The 27,838-nt window shown below is 46.1% G+C and overlaps 1 protein-coding gene across 2 annotated transcripts; it reads right to left on the bottom strand.

Moving 5' to 3' along the window:
* Positions 1 to 355: 355 nt before the first annotated feature.
* On the bottom strand, positions 356 to 27,838 carry Uba2 (ubiquitin like modifier activating enzyme 2). Of its 2 annotated transcripts, XM_032893882.1 has the most exons (18): positions 27,639 to 27,836; positions 24,819 to 24,902; positions 23,788 to 23,858; positions 22,624 to 22,688; positions 21,357 to 21,457; positions 17,441 to 17,562; positions 16,614 to 16,681; positions 15,781 to 15,902; positions 14,598 to 14,697; positions 13,490 to 13,653; positions 10,173 to 10,266; positions 9,969 to 10,081; positions 7,035 to 7,190; positions 5,639 to 5,735; positions 3,827 to 3,932; positions 2,219 to 2,355; positions 1,526 to 1,573; positions 1,082 to 1,167 (listed from the first exon to the last, which is right to left on the bottom strand). In XM_032893882.1, exons 1-17 carry the CDS (start codon positions 27,774 to 27,776, stop codon positions 1,560 to 1,562), a joined length of 1,752 nt encoding a protein of 583 aa, XP_032749773.1. In that variant the 5' UTR covers positions 27,777 to 27,836; the 3' UTR covers positions 1,082 to 1,167; positions 1,526 to 1,559. The 2 variants fall into 2 exon arrangements, with proteins under 2 accessions (XP_032749772.1, XP_032749773.1); XM_032893881.1 differs by lacking the exon at positions 1,526 to 1,573 and having other exon boundaries at positions 356 to 1,167; positions 27,639 to 27,838.

Below are 27,838 nucleotides of genomic sequence, written 5' to 3'. Positions count from 1 at the left end.
CTATCTTGGTTGGTGAGATCAGGTCACTTACTGGCCTGGAGTCTGCAGAGTAGGCTACGCTGGCCAGTGAGCCACAGAACGTCCCTGTCTGCCTCTCCAGTGCTGAGATTACGCAGTGTGCCACCATGGTGTGCCCAGCTCTTTTTTTTTTTTTTTTTTTCCGGGGCTGGGGACCGAACCCAGGACCTTGCGCTTCCTAGGCAAGCGCTCTACCACTGAGCCAAATCCCCAACCCCATGCCCAGCTCTTTTTAACCGGGTGCTAGAGGTCAAACTCAGGCTTCCATACATGCATAGGTATGGAGGGAGCACTCAGGCCGTGGCAGACACAAACCCACTAAGGCAACCAAGGCAGATGACAAGTATGCAGACATCATTTATTTGGTCCATAAGTACAGTATATTTGTTGTTTGAGTTTACAAAACATCAAATATAAATAACCTGAAACTGTAACAAATACACAAAAATTGGCTTCTTTCACAGACATACCAGGCAGTACAAACTGAAAATCTGAGTAAATTAACATTGTTTTACATTAATATACACAGTGTCAGGTAACGTTTAAAAAACAAGTTTCAATGCATAGCACTTGACACTTCTGTGAATCTTTCAGGTAAGAGTATGAAAATGGTTAGATCTAGGCTAAAAATAACTCTTCTCTAGCCAAAAATAAAGGCATAATATTTATACCCAGGTTGCAGCGCTCCTACCCCACAGTGTTTTCCACTAGGAAATGATAGCTAAGGCTATTTACAGGGAAGGCAACATGCACGCCCGCATTCTTTCAGCTCATCACTGGTCCACCCAGCTTTGCTCAAAGGGTCGCAAATTCTATTCCTACTTCAACACAGCAACAGTCTCTAACAGTCTCAGCAAATGAACGCTTTCACAGGGGCAGAACCACCAAAGCCACTGCAGCCTGTGCTCACCCTCTGCAACAAAGGATATAACTTCCGGTTCTGACCAGATCCAGGGCAGGAGCCTGCTCAGTCTAATGCTATGACGTCATCCTGATCTTCTACCTGCTCCAAGCGGGACTTCTTGGTACTGGCACCCTCATTCTCTTCCAGTTTCCGCTTGCGGGTCCTATCGTCCCTGCTACCGTCGGCACTATTTGAAGGGCCTTCTTCATCCGAATCAACTATGAGCACATCATCTTGTTCTTGTGCTTGTTTTGGAAAACAAAGCAAAGAAGAGTGATGTGTGGGAGAGGTCAGTGGCTCACCAAGGCCTCACGCGCAGAAAGCTCACTATGAATCCAAGCCACCCGCACTGGCCACCCTCAGGGAAGCTGTCTTGGTGTTTGTTTGCTGTAACAACAAGCACTTCTCCATTTAGAAGAAGGGTTGTTACTGGGGAGCAGAACTGACCCAGGGCAATTTCCTATCTTTTTTCCAAGCAAAACAAAAAAATTATGACTAGCATATAATTCAAATAAATGCATCATCATGCCTTCTGAGGTCCCCATGAGAAGGAGAGGGGCACCCTAATAGAGGAAAGAGCAGCAACAGCAACAAGCCACTTACAACCGCCAGGGACTGCTCTGAGCACTGTGCAACCTCATCTAATCATCCCTATAAAGAAGACAACATTATTATCCCACTTCCAGAAAGGAAACAGAGGGACAGAGATGGGCTCCCTAGAGTCACAGCAGAGACCCCCCACACTTGTGCTGTTTAACCCTACCCCCAAAGACAATGTGTTCTCATGTGCAAACTTAAAAACAGAACTGCACTTTCCTGCCCACAGTAAAGGGCCAGGGTACAGAAGATGCTCCTGCTGAGGGGAGAGAACAGACCAGACACGTTGAGGCCAGTTCTACAACCTCTGGTTCTCAGAAAATGCTACAGGCCACAGTAAACATTTAAAGAACTCCGAAAGACAAGTGCTTACATAAGGGGAAACTCTGAGGTGGCTTACGTAGGCCCCTGCCTTCCTGGAAGCCTATCCCTACCCCGGAAGCACCTGCTCCAAGAGCAGGCGCACAGCTTAAGGAGGCAGCTCAAGCAGGACAGACCAGGGACGGGGAACTGAGCCCACAGCCTGCTGTGGGGATTCAGAAGCCGCTCCCAATCCCTCTAGGACTGTCCCTGGTCCTCAAGGTCTTCACGACTCGTAAAACTCAAAGCCCTGCTAAACAACCAATTCCAAACCAGTATTTCACACTGTCCATCCGAGGAGGACCAGCCTGTTCTGTCCTCTGCTAGGAGGTGGCTCACCTGTGGAGGTGGAAGGCTGGGCGCCATCATCGCTGCCGTTGGCAATGCTTTTGGCAGCGTCTTCAGCTTGTTTTGGACCCACTTTTTCAGGGGTGTCACCAACTACCTCAAATTCAACATCCTTTCCTAGATCTTCGCTGAAAGAGAAACAGGCTGTAAACAGACTACACAGTACACGTAAAGGAGCAGGGTCATCCTCACAGCTCAGGACGCACTCCGCGACCTCCGGAATGTTCTGATTTCCAGAATACTCTCCAGAAGAGACCAGAGTCTTCTAACTGCAGTGAGAGAGGCTGAGTCTCCTTTCCATCTTGCTCATGAGGAGAACTAAGGCAGGAGTCCCGCAGCCTAGCAAGTCTGTGTCCTTTCTCTGACTGCTCTGCCCAAAGATCCTTCTCTCCACTTGTGATCCAACCTGAGTGTTCAGGGATGGGGTGACATGCTTTCTGGGTCTCCCCAGCTTTATAGACAACTCCCTGCTCTCTCTCATACACGAGTTCCAAAACGTGCATCAAATTTTATGCATCAAGGTGAACAAAGGACACGCATTTTTAAAGGCAGTTTTGTCTGAGTGTTAACACATAGGGTAAGAAAGACAAACAAACGCGCCATAGCTGTGCTGTTCCTCAGACACTTGACCGCTCTGTCCTTTCCTCATGTTTTCCTTCACATGGAAGCACAAGCTGCCACTGCTCCCCAGCTAGTGTCCCTGTGAACCCAGGGAGAGCACAGCACTGCCAGCTAGCTTCGAGTCCAACGTTACTAGAATTTATAGTCCTACCAACCTCTGAACACCAGGCGAGACCACATCTGAAGTCCGTTTACACGGCCTGGAGAGATGGCTCTGAAGTCAGAGCGCTCACTGGCGGCCCTTCCAGCCGACCTCGGCTCCACTCCTAGCACCCACACGGCAGCTCACAACCACCCGGAACTCTAGTTCCAGGGAACCCAATGCCCTGTTTGGTCACTGCCCAAACATGGCGCACAGAGAGACATGCAGACACAACAAACACACCTACATACCTAAGATTAAAAACAAAAAACCAAACACCCACTTCAGCGGCCTGAAGCCAGCTGTTCTGACTTCTGCATCTGTACTGCATGGTGCACATGAAGGTGCGCATACTTATGCACTCTCAGACACAGACAGAACACACGACATTTTTAAAATGTGAAAAAAACCCCAGCAAGATCTTACTATAGTTGAATTATGAAAATAAATGTACCTTTACAAATTTACCTCAAAAGTTTATTATTTTATACCTTAAGATTTAAAACATTTATTTCCCATGTTCCTCATAGCACCCATACAGAGTCAGCAGACCTATGGGAGTGGATCTCTTCCTTCCGCCAACGTACCCTAGGAACTGAACTCAGGTCTGCAAACCCGGTTAATCCTAGCATCTCCAGGCGCCAGAGATGATGGTCAGCCATCCTGTCAGCCTCTACTCATCCTGAAACTGCTTTGCTCTTTATCCTTGTAGCTCTGAATCCTAGCATTCTCCTGTAGGCACAACCCCTGTCCAGCTCCACCCAGCAGTGGAGCGCCACATAGAAATCCCTGGCTCACCCTCTCTCGTGTCTTACACTCCAGAACTAAGTGCCTACCTATGAAGAATGTTGATCAGCAAAGTGTAGTCCTGGAGGAAGTCGTCTGCTTGAAGCCGGCTGCCGTTTCTAATTCCAAAATCAGACAACTTCTTGGGGTTATTAGCTAGGTGTGAACAGAATGAAGATGTTATAATTATCCTTTCATAGTGTGGGCAAGTTAGTTATTAAAAAGCCAAATTCATCATGGCTGGACTGTGTTCCTCAGAAGCTGGCATTCTCAAGTTCTGACCCACAGTGCCCAAGAAAGTGACTGTTTGAAGACACAGCTTTACACAAGTGGTAACTAGTTAAACAAGTGGTAACTAGTTAAGCTAAATGCCTGAACCCTGGAATCTGGGAGGTGGAGGCAGGGGATCAAAAGGCCAAGGTTATTCTCTGGGCCAGGCTGGGCTACACAATACTTTTACTTATATTTAAAACAAACAAGCAAACAAACAGTGTCCATGCAGAGAAAGTCTGGCCACTTACAGTAGGGTACACACCCTGTCACAGAGGCCACATGAAGACAAAATGAGGGGAGAGCTCCATGTCAAGTTTCTGATGGTTCAGGGCCCTAGGCTGTGGTACTTTCAGTTACCACAAGCTAAGCATGCTAACAGGCACTGAGGAATTCAGCCCTGAAGACTCATCTACCACAAGCACTTCAAGTGGCAGGAGGACAAAGGACCCACAAAAACATCCCATTCAAACTGATTCCGGAGTCCGGGGGAGGTAGAGTTCTGACAGCGTGTGTTACAACACTCCACTCCCAAGACGATCTACAATAGCTCAATGAATTCTTTAGTAACTAACAGTACAGAACAGCAGGCCAACTTCTTCAGGGTGAGGATAACTGTCTGGAATATGGCTCCAATATTAAACCATACTCCCAAAATAGTCAGCCAACACATGACCTCTAATTACACATGACCTAAATAATACCTCAAATAATTTCTCAACAAGCAAAACTACAATCAGCAAGAATCCTGATGCCGGGTTGGGGATTTAGCTCAGTGGTAGAGCGCTTGCCTAGGAAGCGCAAGGCCCTGGGTTCGGTCCCCAGCTCCGAAAAAAAGAACCCCCACCCCCAAAAAAAAATCCTGATGCCTTTTTAAGGGAGATAAGATCTAACTTTATAGACCAAGATGGTCTCGAACTCACAGGTCCTTCGGCCTCTGTGTCCTAAGTGCCAGGATCACGACATGTACTCCCATGCCTGGCTGGCTTCAGATTTCCCAAGCAGGCAGACTGGCCCTGACCTTCTGATGTTCCTGCTTCCTTTCCCTGTTGCGGATGGGACAGGTGCGTGCCAGCACCCCTGGCTTATGCACTGCTCAGGTGGAACCTAAGTGTTCATGCACGCCAAGCTGACATTCTACCCACCGACTGTATTCCTGCCCTGACATGAAGTCTCAATGAAGGCTAGAGCTGGAGCTCAGCTCAGTTGTACAGCAATTAACCTAGCAGGCGCCAGTCTGTGTGTGGTCTGACCTTTGCCACTCTTGAGAAAGACCCTAAGGTTTACACCCCTCAGTGTGCCTAACAGCCTCAAGATCATGCTCACCACCAACCAAGCCCTAGGGCCCAAGACACAGGCAGAGCAACCTCAGACATGAATACAAAGTATTTCAATGTGTGCACTGCCAGAATCTGTGCGTCGGGTCACTGACAAGTCCCTGAGTAACCCTACACCAGAAAGCTTCTGAATCTGAAGACCTCCCACAAGCAGCCTCTGCCGTGACTGTGAGAGCAAGCACCACACTATTACATGCAATGAGCCCATCTCCCCACCCACCAAGTTGCAGGTAAGGAGAAGAGTGAGTGCGGTACCTTCTGTCTCTCCCTCTTCTGAAGATATCAGGATTGTGCCTTTCCCATCTTCAATTTGGACATCTGGTGCCACCATAGCAAACTTTTCTTTCACTATCTAAAAGTGGAAAAATTAAAAATTAATGGAGGTAATTAAAGACAGTAAGAAACCTACATTGCTTTTCTATACAAGTTCACTTTTCCACTGGAGAGTTACTTATTCCATAATATGTACTCTGAGTGTGCACTATATGCATGTGTGTATACACAAGTGCTATAGTACACATGCAGAGACCAGACAAAAGCTTTTGGAACTGGGTCCCTCCGTTCATCAAGGGGCTGGGTCTTCAGGTTTATCTGACCCACTGAGTCATGTGTACACACACATGCATGCAGTCTTACCTACATGGTAACATGGCTGCAGAGAGGTCGCCCCCCCCCCCACATCTGCCAATGGATGCAGGGCAGGTTCAGCCTGAGATTTGGAGAGATCCCCCACCCCCTACCCTCACTTCCCACCCTCACCCCCCCACACACACACCCTCACCCCCCCCACACCCCACCCTCACACACACGAGGGCTCAGGCTTCACATCTGACACTTTCCATCTCAGTTTCCATGTCAACCCCTGCCATGGAAAGTGTTTGACAACAAAAAAGAATGCCTAAGTGGATCCTCAGATAACCTTTCCCACTTCAAACAGTGTCTCCCTTTATGTTCCAAGATGCAATGTAAGGCACAAAAAAGTTGGGGCTGGAGAGATGGCTCAGTGGTTAAGAGCACCGACTGCTCTTCCAGAGGTCCTGAGTTCAAATCCCAGCAACCACATGGTGGCTCACAACCACCTGTAATGGGAGCCAATGCCATCTGGTGTATCTGGAGAAAGCAGTGTACTCAAATAAATTAAAAAAAAAAAAAAAAAAAAAAAACACTGTCAAATCCCACCTAGTAAAAACAGAAACTCTCCCTGTGTCAGCATCACATTCAGTCCTTTTAGCCACCCCCCCACACACACACACACAAAACAAAAACAAAAACCAACACTGTGCCCTAGGAAACAGCAAGACACACACCCTGCAAGGTGAGGTCACACTGGGTCTTTGTCCTGAGAGAAAGTGAAGGTACCCGGCCTTACTCAAGTATCTGTCCCCTTGTTCAACCCCAAGCAGACCGTGTCACCCCTCAGACACCTGGACTTCACCGACTGCCTGTCTCCTGCTCTTCAACAGCCATGACAGACATGCTGTGACACAGTCCAGCAAGTACACCCACAAACACAGACAGAGAGGCTGGCAGGGATCTGGACTGGGAAGCTGTCCACAGGAGAAGCTCTACCCACCCAGCAGCCAGGGTGGTCCAGGGCCAATCCTACCCTGGACTCACTGCTAAACGGGAAAGAAGCAGTCCTTGCACTTGCCTTATCCTGTAAGGTGAGGACAGTCACTTTGTGGACATTCAGCCGCACGGTCACCTCTGGCTTGCTGGCACAAACGTAACAGTTGGTGTTGGGAGGATCTAGTGCACAGGGCACCAAGAGCTTCTTTCTCGGGTTTGGCTGCTTATTCAAAAATATCTTCAGAGGGAAAAACAAACAACAACAAAAAAAACACACAAGCAGGAATCAGAAACATTGAGTTACTATTTTTATAGATAAATCTAAAAATCTTTTCTTTCTTTCCTTTTGGCCTATCCCGAAATTGCTCTGTAGACCAGGCCTCAGGCCTCCGGCCTCCAACTGGGATCCCCCTGCCGTAGCCTCTCAGGTGCGGAGATAAAAAGTATATGCCGCCACGGCCCAGCTTTAAAATCTTGCTTCTTGTATACCCAATCATAAATGGCTTCAATATTCTCTACTTGTCAAAAGGGCTATAGGAAATCATGACGTTGTAAGAGGCATCAGTTACCGTGGGGAAGGCTGGGCTTAATGGAAAAGTATCTCCTTGGTACAGCACACACCCCAGACATATAACTTACATGAAGCAAAAGTAAGGATGGAGCCACCACAAGGGCTTGTGCCTCCTTGTACTTGTCAACAAGACCGACTCACCGAGGCGGTCAACGACCATGCTTTCAGGTGCCAGGAATTCCCTAACAAAAACCGATGATTATGCTAACTAACATTTTTATGAAGAAAAACGATGTATTTCTTATAGTAATACCATGACTATTACCCAAACAAATAACAGTAACAAAATTAAGGAGCAAGCAAGTTTAAAAACTAAAAATGAAGCTGGGGTGATGGTACACACCTTCATCCCAGAACCTGGGAGACAGAAAGAGGGCCTCGAGCCTTGAGACCAGCCAGTATGGTCTCAAAAAGCCAACCTCCCTGGGGACTGGAGAGGTGACTCCGCAGTTAAGACCATTCAAAGGACCTGGGCTCGAATCCTGGCACTTGCATGGCGTCTTAACACCTAATCTGACACCAAATGACCTGACACCCTCTTCTGACCTCTGAAGGTACTAGGAACACACACACACACACACACACACACACACACACACACACACACACACACACACACACACGGAAAAACATTCATACACTAAATAAACCTAAAAAAGAGAAAAATTTTTGGCCCCATAGTGTCAATGAAAATGTCCCCTCTAGGCTCCTAAAGACTGGCGCTATTGGGAGGTATGGCCTTGCTGGAGGAGGTGTGTAACTGGGGGCAGGTTTTAAGGTCTCAGATGCTCAAGCCAGGACTCGTGCGTCTCTTCCTTCCCTGCTACCTGCCCATCCAGACACAGGACCATAGCTACCTCTCCAGCCCATGTCTACCTGCACGTCACCATGCTTTCCACCATGATGGTACTGGACTAAGCTTCTGAACTCTTAAGCCAGCCCCAACCAATGTTTTCCTTTTTTTTTTTTTTTCGGAGCTGGGGACCGAACCCAGGGCCTTGCGCTCGCTAGGCAAGCGCTCTTCCGCTGAGCTAAATCCCCAACCCCAATGTTTTCCTTTTTAAGAATTGCTGTGGTTATGGTGTTTCTTCACAGTAATAAAGCCCCAACTAAAAATCCCCCAACAATGTAAAGGGATTTTAGCAAAATGGCTACTCTGGCTGAAATACAGACACCCCCTCTTAACCCCAAACAATGAAGGTAAAGATAGTTTGTAGCAGCCATGTCTGAAAGTGAGGTCTGATTGAGTGACAAAGTGATGATTCAGAGAAAGGTTTGACAGAATAAAATATGCCCAACTCTCATGAGAAAGGAAAGGGAAGCTATTTGAGGGAGCAGTAGAGAGGGAGGGTGGCGGTAGGGGAGGGGAGGGGAGGGAAGGGGAGGGCGAAGGTAGTTGTTACTAGGAGAGTTGCACAGAGATAGAACAAGCTAGACACAGGAGAATAAGGAGCCAGAAGATTAGAATATATTGCTAGAGTTAGTTTGAGGTCAAACAGAGCAATTCAGTCAGAAGCTGAGAAGCCAGGTTGAATCAGTGTAGAAAGGAGTCTGGGTCAGAACAGCTGAGCTGAACCACAGCCCAGTCTGTAGCTTTTCCCTATAATGAATCTTGGGCACAGAACAAGGTCGGGCATCAAGGTGAGAAGAGACCCATGTGACCTGAGGTTGCACAAGACAGCGTGAAGCAAGACAGTCAGCAGTAGTAACACAACTGAAGCCACAGCCACAACACATGGCAGAGTACATGCTTACTATGCACAAAAGCTACCTTTAATGCCAGCATCCAACGAAGGGAAGTCAGAATTATTGCTAGCACTTAGGCTATTTCCAAGTTAAGCACAATCAGCCATCAAATAGATAGTTCCATAAGGTTAACAGCCAGCATTGTCTGCTATAAAACGTTCATAAAAAGGCTGGAGAGATGGCTTAGTGTTAAGAGCACAGACTGCTCTTCCAGAGGTCCTGAGTTCAATTCCCAGCAAGTACATGGTGGCTCACAACCATTTGTAATGAGATCTGATGCCCTCTTCTGCTGTGTCTGACGACAGTAACAATCTTTAAAAAAAAAATCTTTAAATCTTTAAAAAAAAAAGTTCATGAAAAAATTCTTAGATTAAAAACATGTCAGCCTAAAATAAAAGTAAATAAAAAATAAGTCAGGCTGGGAGTTGGGTGAGAGGTGCACACTCTCAGGGCCTTCTCAAACCATCCTCAGGTACAGTGAGTTCAAGGCTAGACTGGGCTACATGAGACTTAGTCTGAAAATTCCAAAGGCATTTCTTCTCTGTGTGCCTTAGAGAGGCGCACACCTTAGATCTCAGAACTCAGGAGGCAGAGGCAGGTGGATCCCTGTTAGTTCAAGACAGCATGGTCCATACAGATCAGCCAGGACAACATAGTGAGACATTATCTCAAGAACCAAAAGGAAACAAGATTACTCACAGTTCTACACTGGTCTATTTTTCCAGATAAAATCTTTAATCCTTCCAACACTATCAAGCCGGCGATCACTGCGTTAGTGGTGGCTATAGCAGGGATGATGTTCCCCGCCATTGCTAGAGGGCAGAGAGACACTGTGGTTAGCGGTCAAAAGGGAAATTGTACATGGATCTGTAGATGATACAAGCTCAGGTACAAACAGCTTACATTTTATGTCAAACCTGCTCTTCATGTTCATGCTGAAAATGTGCATCCTGAGGTTTGCAGCAGACGTGACAAAATCCATTGCAGGTGGGTCGTCCTGCCAAGAGCACAAATGACAAAGCTTTGTCCAGTCAGTCATTTCACCGGCATTACCTTCCAAAGAGCCACATTTAAGGTATGTAATGTCGTAGCCACACAGCCAGGACAAGGGAGACCTAAACCAGGGCCTGACACACATGAGGCCTCACAGCAAGTAACAGGCTAACTGTGGGGACAGGAGCCAATCTGGTTCTCTGGCCCAGGAGGATAGTCTGCCAAGAACATTTATAACCTCCATGCTTGCTAGGAAAGCATCCCTGCTCAAACAAATACATTATGAACTGGAAGGGTGTTCCAATGGTCGGCTACCAGCACTTGCAGGCCTTCTAGAGGACCAGAGCTCAGCTCCCAACATTCATGTGGTAGTCATAACATGCATCTTAACAGTTCAGGAGATTCAATACTGCCCTCAGACCGTTGCAGGACACAGACACACAGGGAACACATATACATGTGTAAGCACAACACTCATACATATGAGATGAAAAATAAAGGTATCTTTAAAAGGAACAAAACTGGGACTGGAGAGATGACTCAGAGGTTAAGAGCATCAACTGTTCTTCCAGAGGTCCTGAGTTCAATTCCCAGCAACCACATGGTGGCTCACAACCATCTGTAATGGGATCTGATGCCCTCTTCTGGTGTGTCTGAAGACAGCAACAGTATACTCACAGACATAAAGTAAATACATCGAGAGAGACAGAGAGAGAGAGAGAGAGAGAGAGAGAGAGAGAGAGAGAGAGAGAGAAGAAAAGAAAAGAAAGAAGGCTTGTAGCCAGGCATAGTGGTGCATATCTTTAATCCCAGCACTCAGGAGGCAGGAGCAGGGGCAGGGGCAGGGGAAAGGGCAGGGGCAGCAGGGGCAGGGGCAGGGGCAGGGCCAGGGCCAGGGGCAAGGGGCAGGGGGATCTCTATGAGTTGAGGACAGCCTGATCTATACAGTGAGTTCCAGGTGAGCCAGGAGTACACAGAGAAACCTTGTTTCAAAAAACTAAAACACCCACAACAAAATCAAATGCACTTTCCGGGCCCATTAGTAGTAAAGCTGCTAGACATTCATAGAATCCAGGCAAGAATGACTTGTCTCAGTATCTGCAAAGCCCCACCAGCAGGGTCTTCCCGAGGTGTGGCTGTGAACCTTCAGGCTAGAGCTGAACAGATACCCTGTGCACAGTGAAGCTGCTGAGAAATGACTAAGTGGAAGTCTTTTTGGGGGAAGGGGAGTGGGGGGAGTGTCTCACCACACAGCCCTGGCTATCCTGGAACTTACTATGAATGTTCAAACTCAGACCTATCTGCGTATGCCTCTGAGCACTGGGACTTAAGACATGAGCCATCATGTCTGGCTGCCTACTTCTATTTTGGTAATGAGATGTAACTGGCTTGCTCTAGAAACTGGCTTATTTTTGTTGCTGTTGGAGACAGAGTTCCTCTGGGTAGCCCTGGCTGTCCTGGAACTCAGGGCTGTAGACCAGGTTTGTCTCAGCTCACAGAGATCCACCTGCCCCTGCCTCTTGAGTGCTGGGAGTAACGATATGCACCACCGTTTCTGGCTGCAAGCCTGCCTGCTCGCTCGCTCGCACGCTCTCTCTCTCTCTCTCTCTCTCTCTCTCTCTCTCTCTCTCTCTCTCTCTCTCTCTCTCTCTCGCACGTGCACGCTGTCTGTCTCTCTCTCTCCCGATGTAATTATCTATGAGTACAGTGTCTCTGGTCTTTAAACACCAGAAGAGGGCATCAGATCCGATTAGAGATGGATGTGAGCCACCATGTGGTTGCTGGGAATTGAACTCAGGACCTCTGGAAGAGCAGTCAGTGCTCTTAACCACTGAGCCATCTCTCCAGCCCCAAGCCTTAATTCTTAAAGAAATAGCCTGAGGGATTCGATCAGAGGGGGAGCTCAGGTTTAGAGCACTGGCTGCTTTCTGAAGATCCCGATTTCAATTGCCAACCAGCACACGATGGCTCACAACCAACCCACCTGTACTCCAGTTCCAGGGCTCTGCCTATGTGGGTACCAGGCATGCATGTCTTGCACATGCACATGCACGCACACACACAAGCAATGCGCATCACATACATAAAAAGCAAAACACAAAACACATCTCCAGAACTGCCCTGACACCACTAGGCGCAATTACAAGGCAGCAGCGCTCAGCTCCTTATATGGCCTCAGTGAAGTACAAAAACTTTCCAAATCACTAGAATAACAACAACGACAAAAAATATTTAAAAATCTACCATTTATATCACATAAACCCAGAGACTAGTGTTTATAAGAATTTCAAAAATCTAAATTCACTAGCTTTGTTGTAAATGTCTTTAGATGTGATTCTACCAAAGTTTCAAAGTTTGTGGACACAGTGTTATTTGAGGATTCTAAAAATGGCCACTCATTTCTTCTTATTCTGAGACCCACAGCAAACCTTCCCTTCCCTTCCCATGCTGGAGATCAAACCCAGAGCCCATGCACACCAGGCAAGTAAGCATTCCACTACAGAGCTACAGACACATCCCAGCCCCCACTGCAAAACTTTGTCACTGCAGGAACAAACTTTGTCATGTAACCAATTTCACCTGCAATTAAAACACCGGTTAATTTCAATTAACTCTCACTTAAGTAAAACTACATCTTTCCAAGAACAACATGTATGAGGCTCTGAATTCAGTCTCCAGCATCACTTGACCTGGGCAACGTGACACACATATGTGATAGGCCTTGGAGACCGGCCAGGAGGAGAGACACTATCTAGACACAACAAAACCAAAACAATGTCATGTTATTTGTGTACTGAGATGCCTTTCTGATTTGCTTTTGAGACAGGCTCACTCTATAGTCTAAGACGGCCTCAAACATGGTGGTCTACCTCAGCTTCCCAAGTGCTGGGAGTACAGGAGTGGGCCAGACCTAACTGTTCTCTCCCAGACTTCTGAAATACCATACTCACTTCAACAGACAGGCAATCTTAGAGCTGAGTATGGCGGCCATGCTTTCAACTGGAATAAATTATGTTCCAGTCAATATAACCATAAAACACATGTGTATTACTAGAAGCCAAAATAAAATTTTCTGATATTTAAATTTATGCACAGAAAATTTGAATTCTGATAGAACTGGAGAAGGCATTCAAATGAAATAGGAAACACCCCAACCTTAGCTTCTCTTGGAGCACAGGAACAGTACAAGTGAGGTATCTAAGTGATGGACACATTTCAAAACGAACCTTATCCCAGATGAGCTCAGCTCCATCTCCCTTCTCGGCTAAACGGACTCTCAGGGTCTCGATGCTCTTTGAGAACAGACTTGCGTAGCTCTTTACATCCAGAACCTGCTGGTCTTTCAAACCCAACTGGGGCTCACTTTGTTGATCAGCATTGGCTTCTTCTCCTTAAAATGAACAAGAATGTTTAATAAACTTATCTTGCTCTATTCAACAGACTCAACTTGTGTACATTAAGATTTACAAAAAGAGGGCTGGAGCGATGGCTCAGTGATTAAAAGCACTGACTGCTCTTCCAGAGATCCTGAGTTCAATTCCCAGTAACCACATGGTGGCTCACAACCATCTGTAATGGGATCTGATGCCCTCTTCTGGTGTGTCTGAACAACTACAGTACACTCATAAATAAACAAATCTTTAAAAAAAAAATTTAAAGAGATAGATTTCTCGATATTGTCACTGTGAACATGTGTTCAAGGAAACTTCAGACCCTCTAACAGCACGTCAGGATCTCATGTATTTGGGGGACATTCAAGACTATAATGGCAGGGTGGAGACATGACTGCAGCTATGAGAACTGGCTGCTCTTCTGGCCGTGGTGAGAACCCATATCCATAGTTGGCAAAAAAATATGAAGGGGAAGGGTGAGCATCAAGTTATGCCCAGCACGATTAACACTCGTAAGTGGAAGCTATCAGTCACGATTCCACATGTCCAATGTTCCTGTTTACTAAGTTCAACCATGCTGTGAGCTGCAGCACATTTCACATAAAGCACAGTACCCCAGTGACAAGGAAAAAGTCACTACAATTGTTTTATTTCCTTGAATATAAACTTTAAAATTATGTTTCTAAAGTAAATCTTAAACAATCACAAGAGTATAAAGGCAGATCTGTAGCAACCGCCACACTTTCAGGAATAATGAAGCCATGATGTCCTAAACAAAACAGAGACAGGAGCCAGCTTGTGAGAGCGAGCAGGGCTCTGCTGGGGTGTCCACGAGGGTGGCAGCAGCTCCTGCTGAAGCGGGTTGCACCCAACCACCCCTATGTAGACACACAGCACTTCAGCTGACAGCTCCCTGGGTAGGTAGGGGAGGAACATTCTTTACCTTGACTCTGCACTTCAGCCCAGTCCAGTGGAACTGGAGGTTTCCTCTTGCGCCAGAGTTTGTCCATTGTCAGCAGATACCTAATATCATCTTTAAAAAGCTGAAATAAACAAATCCCATTAACCCCATAGCACCCAAGTTGATACAGATCAAATTAAGTTAACTTATAAGATTATGCCATGAAATCAGGTCTAAAGGCTCAGCATAAGCAGAATAACAGTTCCCAACATCACAGAAAAAGATCAAATGTTTGCAGCAGGAGTACAGCACCCTCAGTTCAGTGGCCGCCCAGGCCCTCCTGCAACCCCACGACCACTCCACAGCTCAGTCGGAAGCCCAATGACACAAACTGAAGGGCTCAACACACCACAGCTCAGTCTCTCCATACTCTGTGCATAGTAATAGTTCAGAGGCTCTGTGCTCCATTTCTGCCCTTTTTGTTTTGGGATTGGGGTTACGAACACCCTAAACTTATAAATAGTTAAGAGATTCAGGAGTGGCTAAGAAGAGCTAAGAGCTCTGTAATTATGAAAAACAACAGAAGTGAGGCCTGGCTTGAGCAGTAACTAAGGGTCCAATCACAAACAGTGGGCAGACTGCCAAGCAAACAGCCAGCAGACAGCAGTGTGCACCAAGAACAAAGGGCTTAGCACTCGAGGGTGACTTAGAGCAGTAGCTGAGAGGATCTGAGCAGGGCAGGGGTGCGAGACTTCTTAAGTACATCGCATTCAGTTAATAGAGAAAGGAAGTAAGCGCTGCTGAGGTACAGCTCACTGGTGCCACGCGGATCAGAGGTGCAAGCCCGGGCTGGAGAGATGCTTCAGGGTTAAGAACACCTTTTTTGGTATTTGTGAAGATTTCTCTGTGTAGCCCTGACTGTTCATGAACTCACAGAGATCCTCCTGCCTCTGCTTCCTGAGTGCTGGGATCAGAGGCATATACCACCAGCACCTGGTGAGAACTCTTGTTGCCTTTGCAGAGGACTGGGGTTCAATTCCCAGCACGCACGTGGTGGCTCCTTACCATCCATAACTCTAGTTTGCCCTCTCCTCAGACCCCACTTCTGAGCTGAACACCAGCACACACGTGGTGCACATACACTTGCATGCAAGTAAATTGTAAAAAAGAGGGAGGGGAGATCCAATTAGATAGGAAGAGCGATACAGAAGAAAAGACGCCTAACCTTGGTAAAAAGTTTAACTGGATCGTATCCAGTTGACTTAGCCCATTCCTTAGTGGAAATCCGCTTAATGTCTCCATCTTCATTGGATGCTCGGGCTCTGGCTTCAGCCTCTGTTGGTTCCCCTACAAAACAAGCATCGTATTTTACCCTGATTAAGTTCTCACCATGGGAGGAAAAAGTCATTCTCTGAAATCAGATGTGTGTGACACATTCAGAGCTCCAGGGCAGTAATGTGAGCACCAGTGTCTTTTCGTGCCTCAATGTTTTTGTGAATCTAATTTAGAATTTCCCTTTACATTCAGGGGTGCTTTGAGCTGCATGTGTGTATGTGCACTGACTTTGCCCTCGGAGGCCAGAAGAGGATATGACATCCCTTGGAACTGGAGTTACAAAAGCTTGTGGATGCTGGGAATTGAACCCAGTTCCTCTAGAGGAGCAGACAGTACTCTGAACCCGAGCCGTCTCTCCAGCCCCGCGACTCGGTCTCTAAGAGCACATGAGCAACAGTGCAAAGCACAGCCCTATAATAGAACAGGACTAGTACCAGCAGCCCAACTGATTAGACTGAGAAATGTCTCGTCCAGATTTCCTATCAGTGAAATGCAGCTACTCCTATGTTAAAAGGTTTTTAAAAGGCAATGAGAGGATGGGCGCAGTAGCACACACCTTTGCTCCCTGCACTCTGGGAGGCAGAGGCAGATGAACCTCTCTGAGCTGGTCCACCTAAGAGTTCCGAGATAAGGGCCACATACGATGACCTTTCTATAAGGCATCGCTGTTAAATATACCACAACCAATCAATGAATGAGCAGAAAGAGGCACCAGTCACTTACAAGCAGCTTCAGGGTCAGCTCTGTCAGGAGACACTTCTTGATCAGCATCTTCCTCTCCAAACAGCTGGCTACAATTTCAGAATAGTAAACTTTTAGGTACAGACATTTGGAACCAATGCCATTACTGCTCCACAAGTAGCCAATTTACGATAGTCCACATTCTTATCAGGGGTACAGTAACAATTATGACTCTCACTCCACAATTCTAGGACTATCGGGACACTAATCTCCTCATCCTGCTTGCTCACGGCACTAAGGCTGATCTGAGGTGGCACCCACAGCTATCGGCTCGGCTCCACGTCCTCAGACATGAAAGTGTGCTTGTGCTAGCAGAGGTGAGCAAGGCCCCTTGTCAAAGAACATTCGAGCACCAGACACTTACCAGGCACCCTTGGCTAGCTGTTCCACAAACATCACACATTAGAGTTGGTTGTGGGTGGTTATTGAACAGGGTGAGAGATCCGAACCACGGCCTCAGGCGTACCAGGCCACTGCTATGCCACTGAGTTTCACCCCAGACCCACTCATATTGTTAACTTCCATTGTGATTGCTTGTTTAACCAATGGGTTATTTATAAGTATGTTTTCCTATTTCCAAATATATACACTCGCACGAACTTAGTTGCATGCCTGTGTCCAATACCAGACTAAACATCTAAAGTTTCACCCACGACATGCTAAGAATGCTGTCTGAGACCCAGGAAAGCCACTGCTCTCTCTTCACCATATTTAACTGTAATCACGACTTTTTAAGAGTATTTAAGTAAAAATGGCCTCACTTTCCATGATCAGGTCTGAAAACTATGCCAGAAATATGTAACTCTTACTTGAACAAATACTTGGCCCATACGATGCAATGGATAGGTTCTGAAGGTGTGTTCCGAATCGTACAGCCAGGGAACGTTCTCTGGGTCGGCTTAGGATGACATTCGTAACACTCAGTCACACCCTGTAACATTAGACATGGGAAGTGGTTAACCCTCGATGCCTCTAAGATAGACACTCCACCTCTTCACTCACGTTCCAACTGGGCTTTGTGTTGTCAAGAATAATTACAGATATTAACGACCGCAAAATCCTTACTGTACACATGAAGAGTCCAGTCAGAATATAAAGGCTAATGAAGTGACCATAGCTAAGATGGAATCAGGACTCCCCACTATAAGGAGGGCTGGAGAGACAGCACAGAAGTTAAGAACGCTGACTGCTCTTCCAGAGGTCCTGAGTTCAGTTCCCAGCAACCACATGGTGGCTCACAGCCATCTGCAATGGGGCTTCAGGTGTGTCTGAAGACAGCGACAGTGTACTCACATACACGGAATAAATCTTAAAAAACAAAAACAAAAACAACAACAACAAAAAAAAAAACCAAGAGCTTTCTAGCCATGTATTTAAAGATGTCAAAGTTAACAAATTTTGATTTGTTAATATCCTGAATATCTTCATATCCCAATACCCTGATACCCATAAAGTCTCATAAAAACAAGTACACCAGGATGACTGTCAATCTCAACAGACTCCAAGATGCATGAAACGCCCAGGTATCCCTGATGTGGGACCATCAGATGACTCCCTTTTTACCTCAGCACACCTCAGCCTTAGCCTTCACACAGAAGCATAAAAAAAAATGTCTTCTCACTAACAGTTCAAGAGTCAAAGCCCACAAAGGCGGTTTTAGTATGCACTAATGGTGGACTCAGGACTTGCTCCATAATACTGTTGTGCCCTTCATCTTCCAACAAAATGTCTTGGTCGAGGCCACTGACAAGCCGCTACAGTTTGTGTCACAGTGGGGGAACAAAGAGAGCAACTGCTTTGATACAGCAAATCCCCCACTGATTCTACACCCCACACAACAACCCCTGGAGAATACACAGAGCAAGTGTCCAAGACTAAGCTACACCAGAAGGGCCGCCTTGTAACACACATACCCTTGGTCAAAAAATTAATTAATTAATTAATTAATTAAATAAAATACCAGACAAGCCAGCCCATTTTAGGTACTTTTAAAAAATAGCTTCAAACCTGCAAAGGAATTCGTCAAATTCTTTAGTGTTTATTCCTAAAGAGCAAACCAATTCCGATTCCAGGGTCAGAGGCCACGAGTGCTCACCATCCCTTTTTGCTCTCAGTTTTACTGAAATGCTTATTTAAACTATCTCACAAATGCACGCAGTGGTCTCAGTGCTCTTCAGACCTGCACACCCAGACACCTGCAGGTAAGACTAATGTCACTGACCTGGATTTACAACTAACCAATTCTAAGCTGAACTAGACTCCCAAACCCAAAAGTTAACTTGATTTATTACATTTATTATGTGTGTGCGCATGCACGTTCACAGGAGCAGCACTGCCTTTATGTGAACCCTAGAGGGCAGCTTGTGGGAGTTTGTTTTCTCCTCCCACATGTGGGTCAAGGGCTCAAGATCAGGTGCCCTAGCTGGTCAGCAAGTTCCATTTGTACTGAGACAGACGCTCACTATCTAGACCAGGCTGGCCTTGAAATCCCACACAACTATGGTCACTTGATCTTTGACAAAGGAGCTAAGACCATCCAGTGGGAAAAAAAGACAGCATTTTCAACAAATGGTGCTGGTTCAACTGGCAGTCAGCATATAGAAGAATGCAAATCAATCCATTCTTATCACCCTGTACAAAGCTTAAGTCTAAGTGGATCAAGGACCTCCACATCAAACCAGATTTACTGAAACTAATAGAAGAAAAGTGAGGAAGAATCTCAAACACATGGGCACTACAGAAAATTTCCTGAACAGAACAATGGCTTATACTCTAAATTCAAGAATCGACAAATGGGATCTCAAAACTGCAAAGCTTCTGTAAGGCAAAGGACACTGTCATTAGGACAAAATGGCAACCAACAGATTGGGAAAAGATCTTTACCAATCCTACATCTGATAGAGGACTTATATCCAAAATATACAAAGAACTAAAGAAGTTAGACTCTTTAGTTAGAATCAAATAACCCCATTAAAAAAAATGGGGTACAGAGCTAAACAAAGAATTCTCAACTCAGGAATATTGAATATCCAAGAAGCACCTAAAGAAATGTTCAACATCCTTAGTCATCGGGGAAATGCAAATCAAAACAACCCCGAGATTACACCTCACACTCAGGTGACAGCAGATGCTGGCAAGGATGTGGAAAAAGAAGAACATTCCTCCACTGTTGGTGGGATTGCAAGCTGGTACAACCCCTTTGGAAATCGGTCTGGAGGTTCCTCAGGAAATTGGACATAGTACAACCTGAGGAACCTGCTATACCACTCCTGGGCATATACCCAAAAGATGCTCCAACATACAACAAGGACACATGCTCCACTATGTTCATAGCAGCCTTATTTATAATAGCCAGAAGCTGGAAAGAACCCAGATGCCCTTCAACAGAGGAATGGATACAGAAAATGTGGTACATCTATACAGTGGAGTACTACTCAACTATTAAAAACAATGACTACATGAAATTCTTAGGCAAATGGAAATAGAAAATATCATCCTGAGTGAGGTAACCCAGTCACAAAAGAACACACATGGTATGCACTCACTGATAAATGATATTAGCCCATCACCAAGATACAATTCACAGACCACTTGAAGTTCAAGAAGGAAGACCAAAGTGTGGATGCTTCAGTCCTCCTTAGAAGGAGGAACAAAAGATTCAAGGGAGGAGATATGGAGACAAAGTGTAGAACAGAGACTGAAGAAAAGGCCAACCAGAGCCTGCCCCATCTGGGGATCCATCCCATACACAAACACCAAGCCCAGACACTACAGCAGATGCCAAGTGCATGCTGACAGAAGCCTGATATAGCTGTCTCCTGAGAGGCTCTGCCAGAGCCTGACAAATACAGAGGCGGATGAGGAGGAGTTAGAGAAAAGACTGAAAGAAGAAACCCATAGGAAGAACAACAATATCAACCAACCAGACACCCTTCCCACCAGAGCTCCCAGGGACTAAACCACCATCCAAAGAATACATGGACAGACCCATGGCTCCAGCTGTATATGTAGCAGAGGATGACCCTGCCAGATATCAATGGGGGGAGAGGCCCTTGGTCCTGGGAAGGCTTGACGTGCAGGGGAATGCCAGGGTGGGGAGGTGGGAGTGGGTGGGTGAGTGAGAAGACACCATTACAGAAGCAGAGGGAGGGAGAATGGGATAGGGGATTTCCAGAGGGGAAACCCGGAAAGAGGATAACATTTGAAATGTAAATAAATAAAATAACCAATAAAAAAAAGTTTTTTTACAATTTGTTATGTCAGTCAGTCAAAGGATTTCTTGTTGTTGTTAGTTTTGATCTTTCTTTTTTGTTTTTGTTATCTGAGACAGGGTTTCTCTGTGTAGCCCTGGCTATCTTGGCACTCACTCTGTAGACCAGGCTGCCCTTGAACTCAGTGTTCCACCTGCCTCTGCCTCCCAAGTGCTGTGATTAAAGTTGTAAGTCACCACACCCAGTTTGGTCCAAGGATTTTACTAAATAAATTCAGGTAACAAAACAGTACAGAGTCAAAAGCTCTCTTCCTTTGCCTTAGCTCATCCCAGGCTTTATTTGAGGGTAAGGATTTGCTGGGAACTGAATGATCCCAGAGACCCAAGCATCACCATGTCTTATCTGGCATGGAATCTCTACACCTTGGCTGCTGACCTGTTTCCTCTATACAAACCCAAAGTTTCTTTCCTTCCCAGGTCTCAAGTAAGTGGAAAATAAGACACTGTCTCTTCACCTTCTTGATTGTGGTCACCTGTCCAAGATACCCAGCAGTCCCACTCTCAATGAGAGGCACGTCAGCTGCCAGACACATCCTATTCACATGGTTTCGTGCAGCTGAAAGAAAACAGTAGTTAGCAAGAGTCTCTGATGACACCAACAAGTTCAGATGACAATTTCTTGCTTTCAATAAAGCACATGAGACTGTATCTTGACTGTAACTTAACCACTTCTGCCGCAACACTGGGCTTCAGCCTTGGTCATTACAGGGAGGGACACTCAGCAAAGCTACAGGTGAGGAATTAATATTGCAAATGTACTCTAGAAAGACTTCTAGACACATTCCCAAGTGCTGGGGCTGCTGAGTGCAGCCTGCCTGGTGTGTGTAAGGCCTTGGGTGTGACTCAAGGTACTTCTATAAGATCCCAAGTAGGGTTAGAGAAATGGCTCAGGAGTTAACAATACTATTCTTCTTCCAGCCAGAGAACCCAGGGTTCAGTTCCCAGCACCTACACGGTGGCTCAAAACTGCATGTAACTCCCGTCCACAGGATCTAGCCTCCTCTCTTTTGGAGTCTTTGAACACTGGGACAGTATACATTATATAAATGCAGACAACAGACCCATTCAAATACATACACTAATTTAAAGGAAAGCCATCAAGAAGCTAAGGTGTGGGCTGCACAAACCATTTCAATGCATTCTGTAGCTCCTACGCTACTGTCATAGAATCCATGGTGGATGAGGGAGACAGAAGACGGAGCACGGTCCAAGAGTCCTTCCGGCTTTCCTCCCTTTTAGTAATCATTACTTTGCACACTACTTTGTTGCTTCACCATAGTCCCTGGCTGGCCTGCAGCTTGCCACCAGGGTAGACTAGATTTGAACTTACAGAGCTCCGCCTACATCTGCCTCCTAAGTCCTGGGATAAAGACATGCCTACTAGGCCTGGCTTTCCAGAAACAGATGTCACACCTGCTCTAGGATCTTATAGTACAGGCACAGCTAGAGTAATTGTAGAGTCATAGCCCTTAACTGAAATAGCCGAAACTGGGAGGCAGAAGCTTAGGCCAAAGACTGAGGCAGGAGGATTGCTACCAGTTTAAGGCCAGTCTTGGGGAACATAGTGAGCTCCAAACTAGCTTGGGGTAGAGTAAGACCATCACCCGCCCCCAACCCCAGCTGTCTTTGTTTCGTTTGGTCCTAGTTTCAACTCACACTTGGGCACTAACTCTGACACTGTGCAATGGGAAGAGGAAGCAATGAGACACGTAATCATCTTACCTCTGTTATCTAATGCGTTCATAACCAATATAAACTGTCGGAAAAACTCCACATTATAGTCTGGGCTGGAAAGCAAAATGGGGGGAAAAAGGTCACCCAAACTGAGCTTATGGATGGTTTTCTCAGTGTAGTCCTGAAAAGGATAAACAACTGTAAAAGTAACTGTTGGTGGGAGTATATGCCATGAACAAGACGGCTGGCTCCTTCCTAACATAAACACATTGTAAAGGAACTGTTCTCAAATCTCTCCTTTCTGACCTAAGGCACCAAAACAAACTCTTCAACTGTCAGAAAGCTGGCATAGCCTCACTTGTGCCTCCCTCCACACCGCCCTCTCCGGGCAGCAAGGCCTGGGAACGTACTAGGAGTACATTCCCAGGATTTGCTGGGCCTAAGGCTTCACCTCACATGGTCACCATCAGCCCGAGTTCAGGCCCCAAGGGGCTCTGCTTTTAGCAGCAATGGGAAAGAGGCACAGGGTAAGAGTCATAGGGCAAGAGGCAGGTCTGCAAAGCAAACATCCAGAAAGTTAGAAATTGCCCAAGAGATAAATGCCCTGAGAAAGTGTAAGGCTCTCGCTAATTCTAGCCCTTCATATAGGGACTAGTGTAGGGGGCGACCCACAGATCCTTGCTCTGACACCTCCACAAGGACAGACATCTGTTATCACTGAAGAACAGTCAGACACTCACTACACACAGCCGCAGAGGCTCCTCAGCCAAAGCGCAGTTCTCTCTGAGCTTCAACTAAGCTTCTTACTGACACTGAAACATCTCTTAGCTAAATCATCCCAGTGCACACCAAATGGTAATAACAAGGGCACTGATGTGGGCACAGACTCATCGTGTAAGTATCCAGACATCATCCTAGAAAGACTGAATGACTCTGGGCTGACACACATGCCAGATAAAAATACCTTATGTCACTTGCAGGAGACTCCTCCACCCCCCATTTGTTCTGCTATTGTTGACCTTTAGACCCTGTGAGACCCTGAGGACAGGACCTAAAGAAATGAGTTAGTCACCAGAGACCCCCCACCCAGCACGGCTCCAAGATCGGAGCTTGTACAAGACAAAGGAGGAAATGAAGGACCCTAGTCTTACACTTTAAACAATCAATTAAAAATTGATAGCAAACAGCTTTGTAACAAAATGATGTGCATACTTCATGATGCTGTCATGGTGGGCCTCGATGTTCGCTTGGGGGTGGAACTGGAGCACACTTTCTTTGGCAACCTGGGAAAAGCAACAGCAAATCACTGTTAACATTAGTGTTGGCATTTGAAATCTGACTGATATATACATGGATGCTTCACTTATAACGTGATCTTATTTATGTACAAAAACTGTGGTAAGATCTCATCAAGTATATCTGTATTCATAAAATTAATTTTCCCCCATGTCATCATACACACTTTTACATGAATGGCAAGCTTCAGGAAGAAAAAAAAAGACACGGTGAGGCGGGGCACTAACTCAGGAAGAGCATTTGCATATTCCCGCAGCACAAAACTAAGCTAAGCTAAACTGCCACAGAAGAGCCTAAGAAGCCTGTATCCATCCAGGTACACATAACGACAAAGCTTAGGAAGGCTGCTACCACAGGAAGAACTTAGTCAAAAAGGTCAACACAGCAAAAACATCTGTTGGGAAGGGAGCTGCAATAGAAAAAAATAAGAAACAATGGCATTGGGGGTGGGGGTATGCTTAGGCAGAAAATAAGAATTTTCTCTGACCTCTGACCTCACCAAGCCAGGAGAGATAATATCTTTTCTAGCAACACAGGAGAAGCTGGCCTCTGAGATGTAAAGGAACAAAAACTTAAATATGAAGAGGATACAAAAGGCATCTCAATTACAGGACTAAGCACAGCTGCTTTTGTTCCTTGGGCCACTCCCTTATTCCTTTCACTCTCCAGGATTCATTCTCCTGGAGAGGCAGGTGCGCAAGTGGTGAAGGCTCAGTGAGTAGAGCCTGGTTCAACCCCTAGGACCCTAATGGTGGGAGGAGGAGGTGAGACTCAGTTGTCCTGACTTCCATTCATGCAAATGAGGCGCACGGTGCCCCAAAATAGGTAAATAAAATGTTAATCCTAGAGATAAAAATAAAAATAAGAAGAGCTAGCTTCACCCGGCTCTCCCTCTACCCATCTGAAACCTTGGTCAAAGGGTCCTGAGCACAGCATGGCCAGGTTACCTGAGCCTTTGATCTTCCGACATGTTTCTTTTGAAACAAGAACTGCCTGTTGAGGTTGCTGACGTCAATAGTGTCCAGATCAATCTAGAAATACAGAAATAAAGGAAAGTCACCATCTTCAATCACTATCTTCAGCATTTGTAACCCGGAGCCTACCAGCAGCCAAAGTGCTTTCCTGGACGAGTCACACCCAAACTGTTAAACGGATAAGAACTGCATTTAAAGATCACTGGAAGACCAGCGATTAAGTCAAGGGTAACCTCAAGAATGCATTAAGCATAGCTAATATTTTTGTTTATTTAATCATGATCCTTGAAAATATTTTAGGGAACTCCTTAGATATCATAAAAAGCCTTGGGGCTGGAGAGATGGCTCAGCGGTTAAGAGCACTGACTGCTCTTCCAGAGGTCCTGAGTTCAAATCCCAGCAACCACATGGTGGCTCACAACCATCTGTAATGAGATCTGATGCCCTCTTCTGGTGTGTCTGAAGACAGCTACAGTGTACTTATAAATAAATAAATAAATCTTTTATTTTTTTAAAAAGCTTTGATTAAAAATGTAAAATTTCTGGGTGGGCAAGGAGGTAGTACACACGGTTACCTGTTGGTTGGAGGTCAGCCCAGTCCCCGGAATGAGTTCCAGACCAAACAGGGCTACACAGAGACTCTGCCTCAAAATAGTGAATAAATCAAGTTTTCCAGGCAAAGGAGACTGAAGGAAGTAAAGTCGTCATCCTGCCAGCTACAAGGAGCAGGGTTTGATACCCCAGAACATTAAAACAAACTGGGCACAGCGGCAAGTCTTTACAATCCCAGAGCCAGGGCGGTGGGGCCCACTAGCCAGTCAGCCTAGTCATCTGCAGAGTTCCAGGGCAGCAAGAGACCCTGTCTCCAAACTGCCAGACAACGCTGCCCCAAGAGCACAGCCCTTGAAGTTGTCCTCCAATCTCCACATACACAAACACCCATCTGTCTGATAATCTCTAATTTACTGTGCCATGTCATTTTTCATGTTGGTTACTATCTCTTTGGTTTTTTGAGATGGTTTCTCTGTGTAACAGCCTTGTTTCTCCTGGAACTCTCTTTGTAGACCAGGCTGGCCTGGAACATACAGAGATTAACCTGCCTCTGCACCACACTCATTTGAATTCTTTATATACACATTCACTCAGGACTACTCGAGGGCTGTTGAAGGAAATGTCCTATGCATGGTAAAAACAAACAAACAAATAAATAAATAGGTCAAATTTAAAATCTAATCTAGGAGCTGGAGGTGGCTCAATAGTTAAAAGAATGCTGGTTCCTCTTGCATTGGATCAAGAGCTCAATTCTCAGTTCCATCATGGTGGGTCACAGCCATTGCTAACACAGCTGGGAGGGATGCAACGCCCCCTTCTGGCCTCTGGAGGAACCACACACAGGCACAAAGCAGGCAAAAGGCCCATTCGCATAAACTAAAGGGAAAATTTTTAAAGTAAAAATAAAATTTAATCTAATAGCAACTTGAAAGAAAAAATAGTGAACATCATTTGCATTCTATTTCAATAAACTTACATAAACGACAAAATGTCCGCATCATGAAACATCCTAACAGTTTAGAGAAATTTGTGAAAACTACAAAATATAATCATTGAAATATTCATTTATACTTCAAAGCTCACTACAAAAATTTAACCAAAAGAGAGACAAAACAGAGAACAAGCATTTATTTTCCAATTCACTCCTGTCTGCAAAATCTACTTTTTTTTTTTTTTTTTTTTTTTTTTTTTTTTTTTTTTTTTTTTTTTTTTCGGAGCTGGGGACCGAACCCAGGGCCTTGCGCTTGCTAGGCAAGCGCTCTACCACTGAGCTAAATCCCCAACCCCCAAAATCTACTCTTAAAACAGCATCAAGCCATCAAGCGTCACTAGCATGCTGTACTTTCTATGGACCAAAACTGGGTGTGAAGCCTGACAAATGACGAACGCTTCCCTCCAATTCTACGTCGGCTTAAACCCTGACGCCTGCAATTTTATCCCGTGTTTCTGCTAAACCTTAAGGCATGTTCAATTCATATTCAAGGTTCAGATACACACTCCAACACACTCACAAATTACAGCAGCTTCCTGTCATTGCACATTACACTGACACAAAACTTAAGAATCCTAACAACCAAAAAAAAAAAAAAATTTCTTGGGTAAAATGTTGCTATGTAGCCCAAGCGGATCTCAAAACTTCCGAACCTACAGACTCCCGATTGCATGGATTACAGGTTGTCACCCAATCGTGCAAACCCCAGGGAGTATCTTTAATAACATAAACACCGGCCCGGCCTGGAAGCACGCGAGCCCCAAAGGAGTCTATCCAGACACTTGCGGCGTGCCCCCAGGGTAAGTTACTCAACCTCATAGCGTCTCACTTTCCTCATCTGTTAAAAATAAAACGGGATGCAGACAGCACTTGCAACCTGGAGGCCGGTGGCAGACTCCGGAATGAATGCATGTGTACTCGCCCGGGGTGCTGCGGCTGGTGGCTGCAAACCGCTCTGCCGCGAGATCGTTATTTTAAGTTAGAGGTATATTCGAATTAAAGTCACAGCATCTACAGGGGTCTCTTCTTGCATCATCCCAGTGTAAATGGGGAAACTGCCTCGGGAGGCGGCGCGCGTAGGCCCCAGGAGCGGAGTCCCGCGTCCGCGGAGCCAGAGTCCGACGTCTCACCAACCCACTTCCCGCGTGGTGATCCCCAACCCCTGGCCTCTCGGGCCGCGCCGCCCTGACTCCGGCCCAGAACCCAGGCCCCGCAGGAAGACCGCCATTCACCCCGAGCCCGGGCCTCACCAGGTCGATGTGGGAGAAGCCAGTGAGCACCAGATTCTTAAGTAGCTCACAGCCGATACCACCCGCGCCAACCACCAGGACCCGGCCGCCGGACACCGCCTCGGCCAGCTCCCGGGGTAACCCCCGCGACAGAGCCATGGCGGGACTTCCACGAGCCGCCGCACACTCGGAGGCGGGAGAAGCAGAGTGGAGGCCGGAAG

Source organism: Rattus rattus, chromosome 2 (assembly GCF_011064425.1).
Source record: "Rattus rattus isolate New Zealand chromosome 2, Rrattus_CSIRO_v1, whole genome shotgun sequence".
Classification (NCBI taxonomy): Eukaryota; Metazoa; Chordata; class Mammalia; order Rodentia; family Muridae; genus Rattus; species Rattus rattus.
Note: the sequence above shows the minus strand (reverse complement) of the source record. Positions and strands in the feature narration are given on the sequence as shown.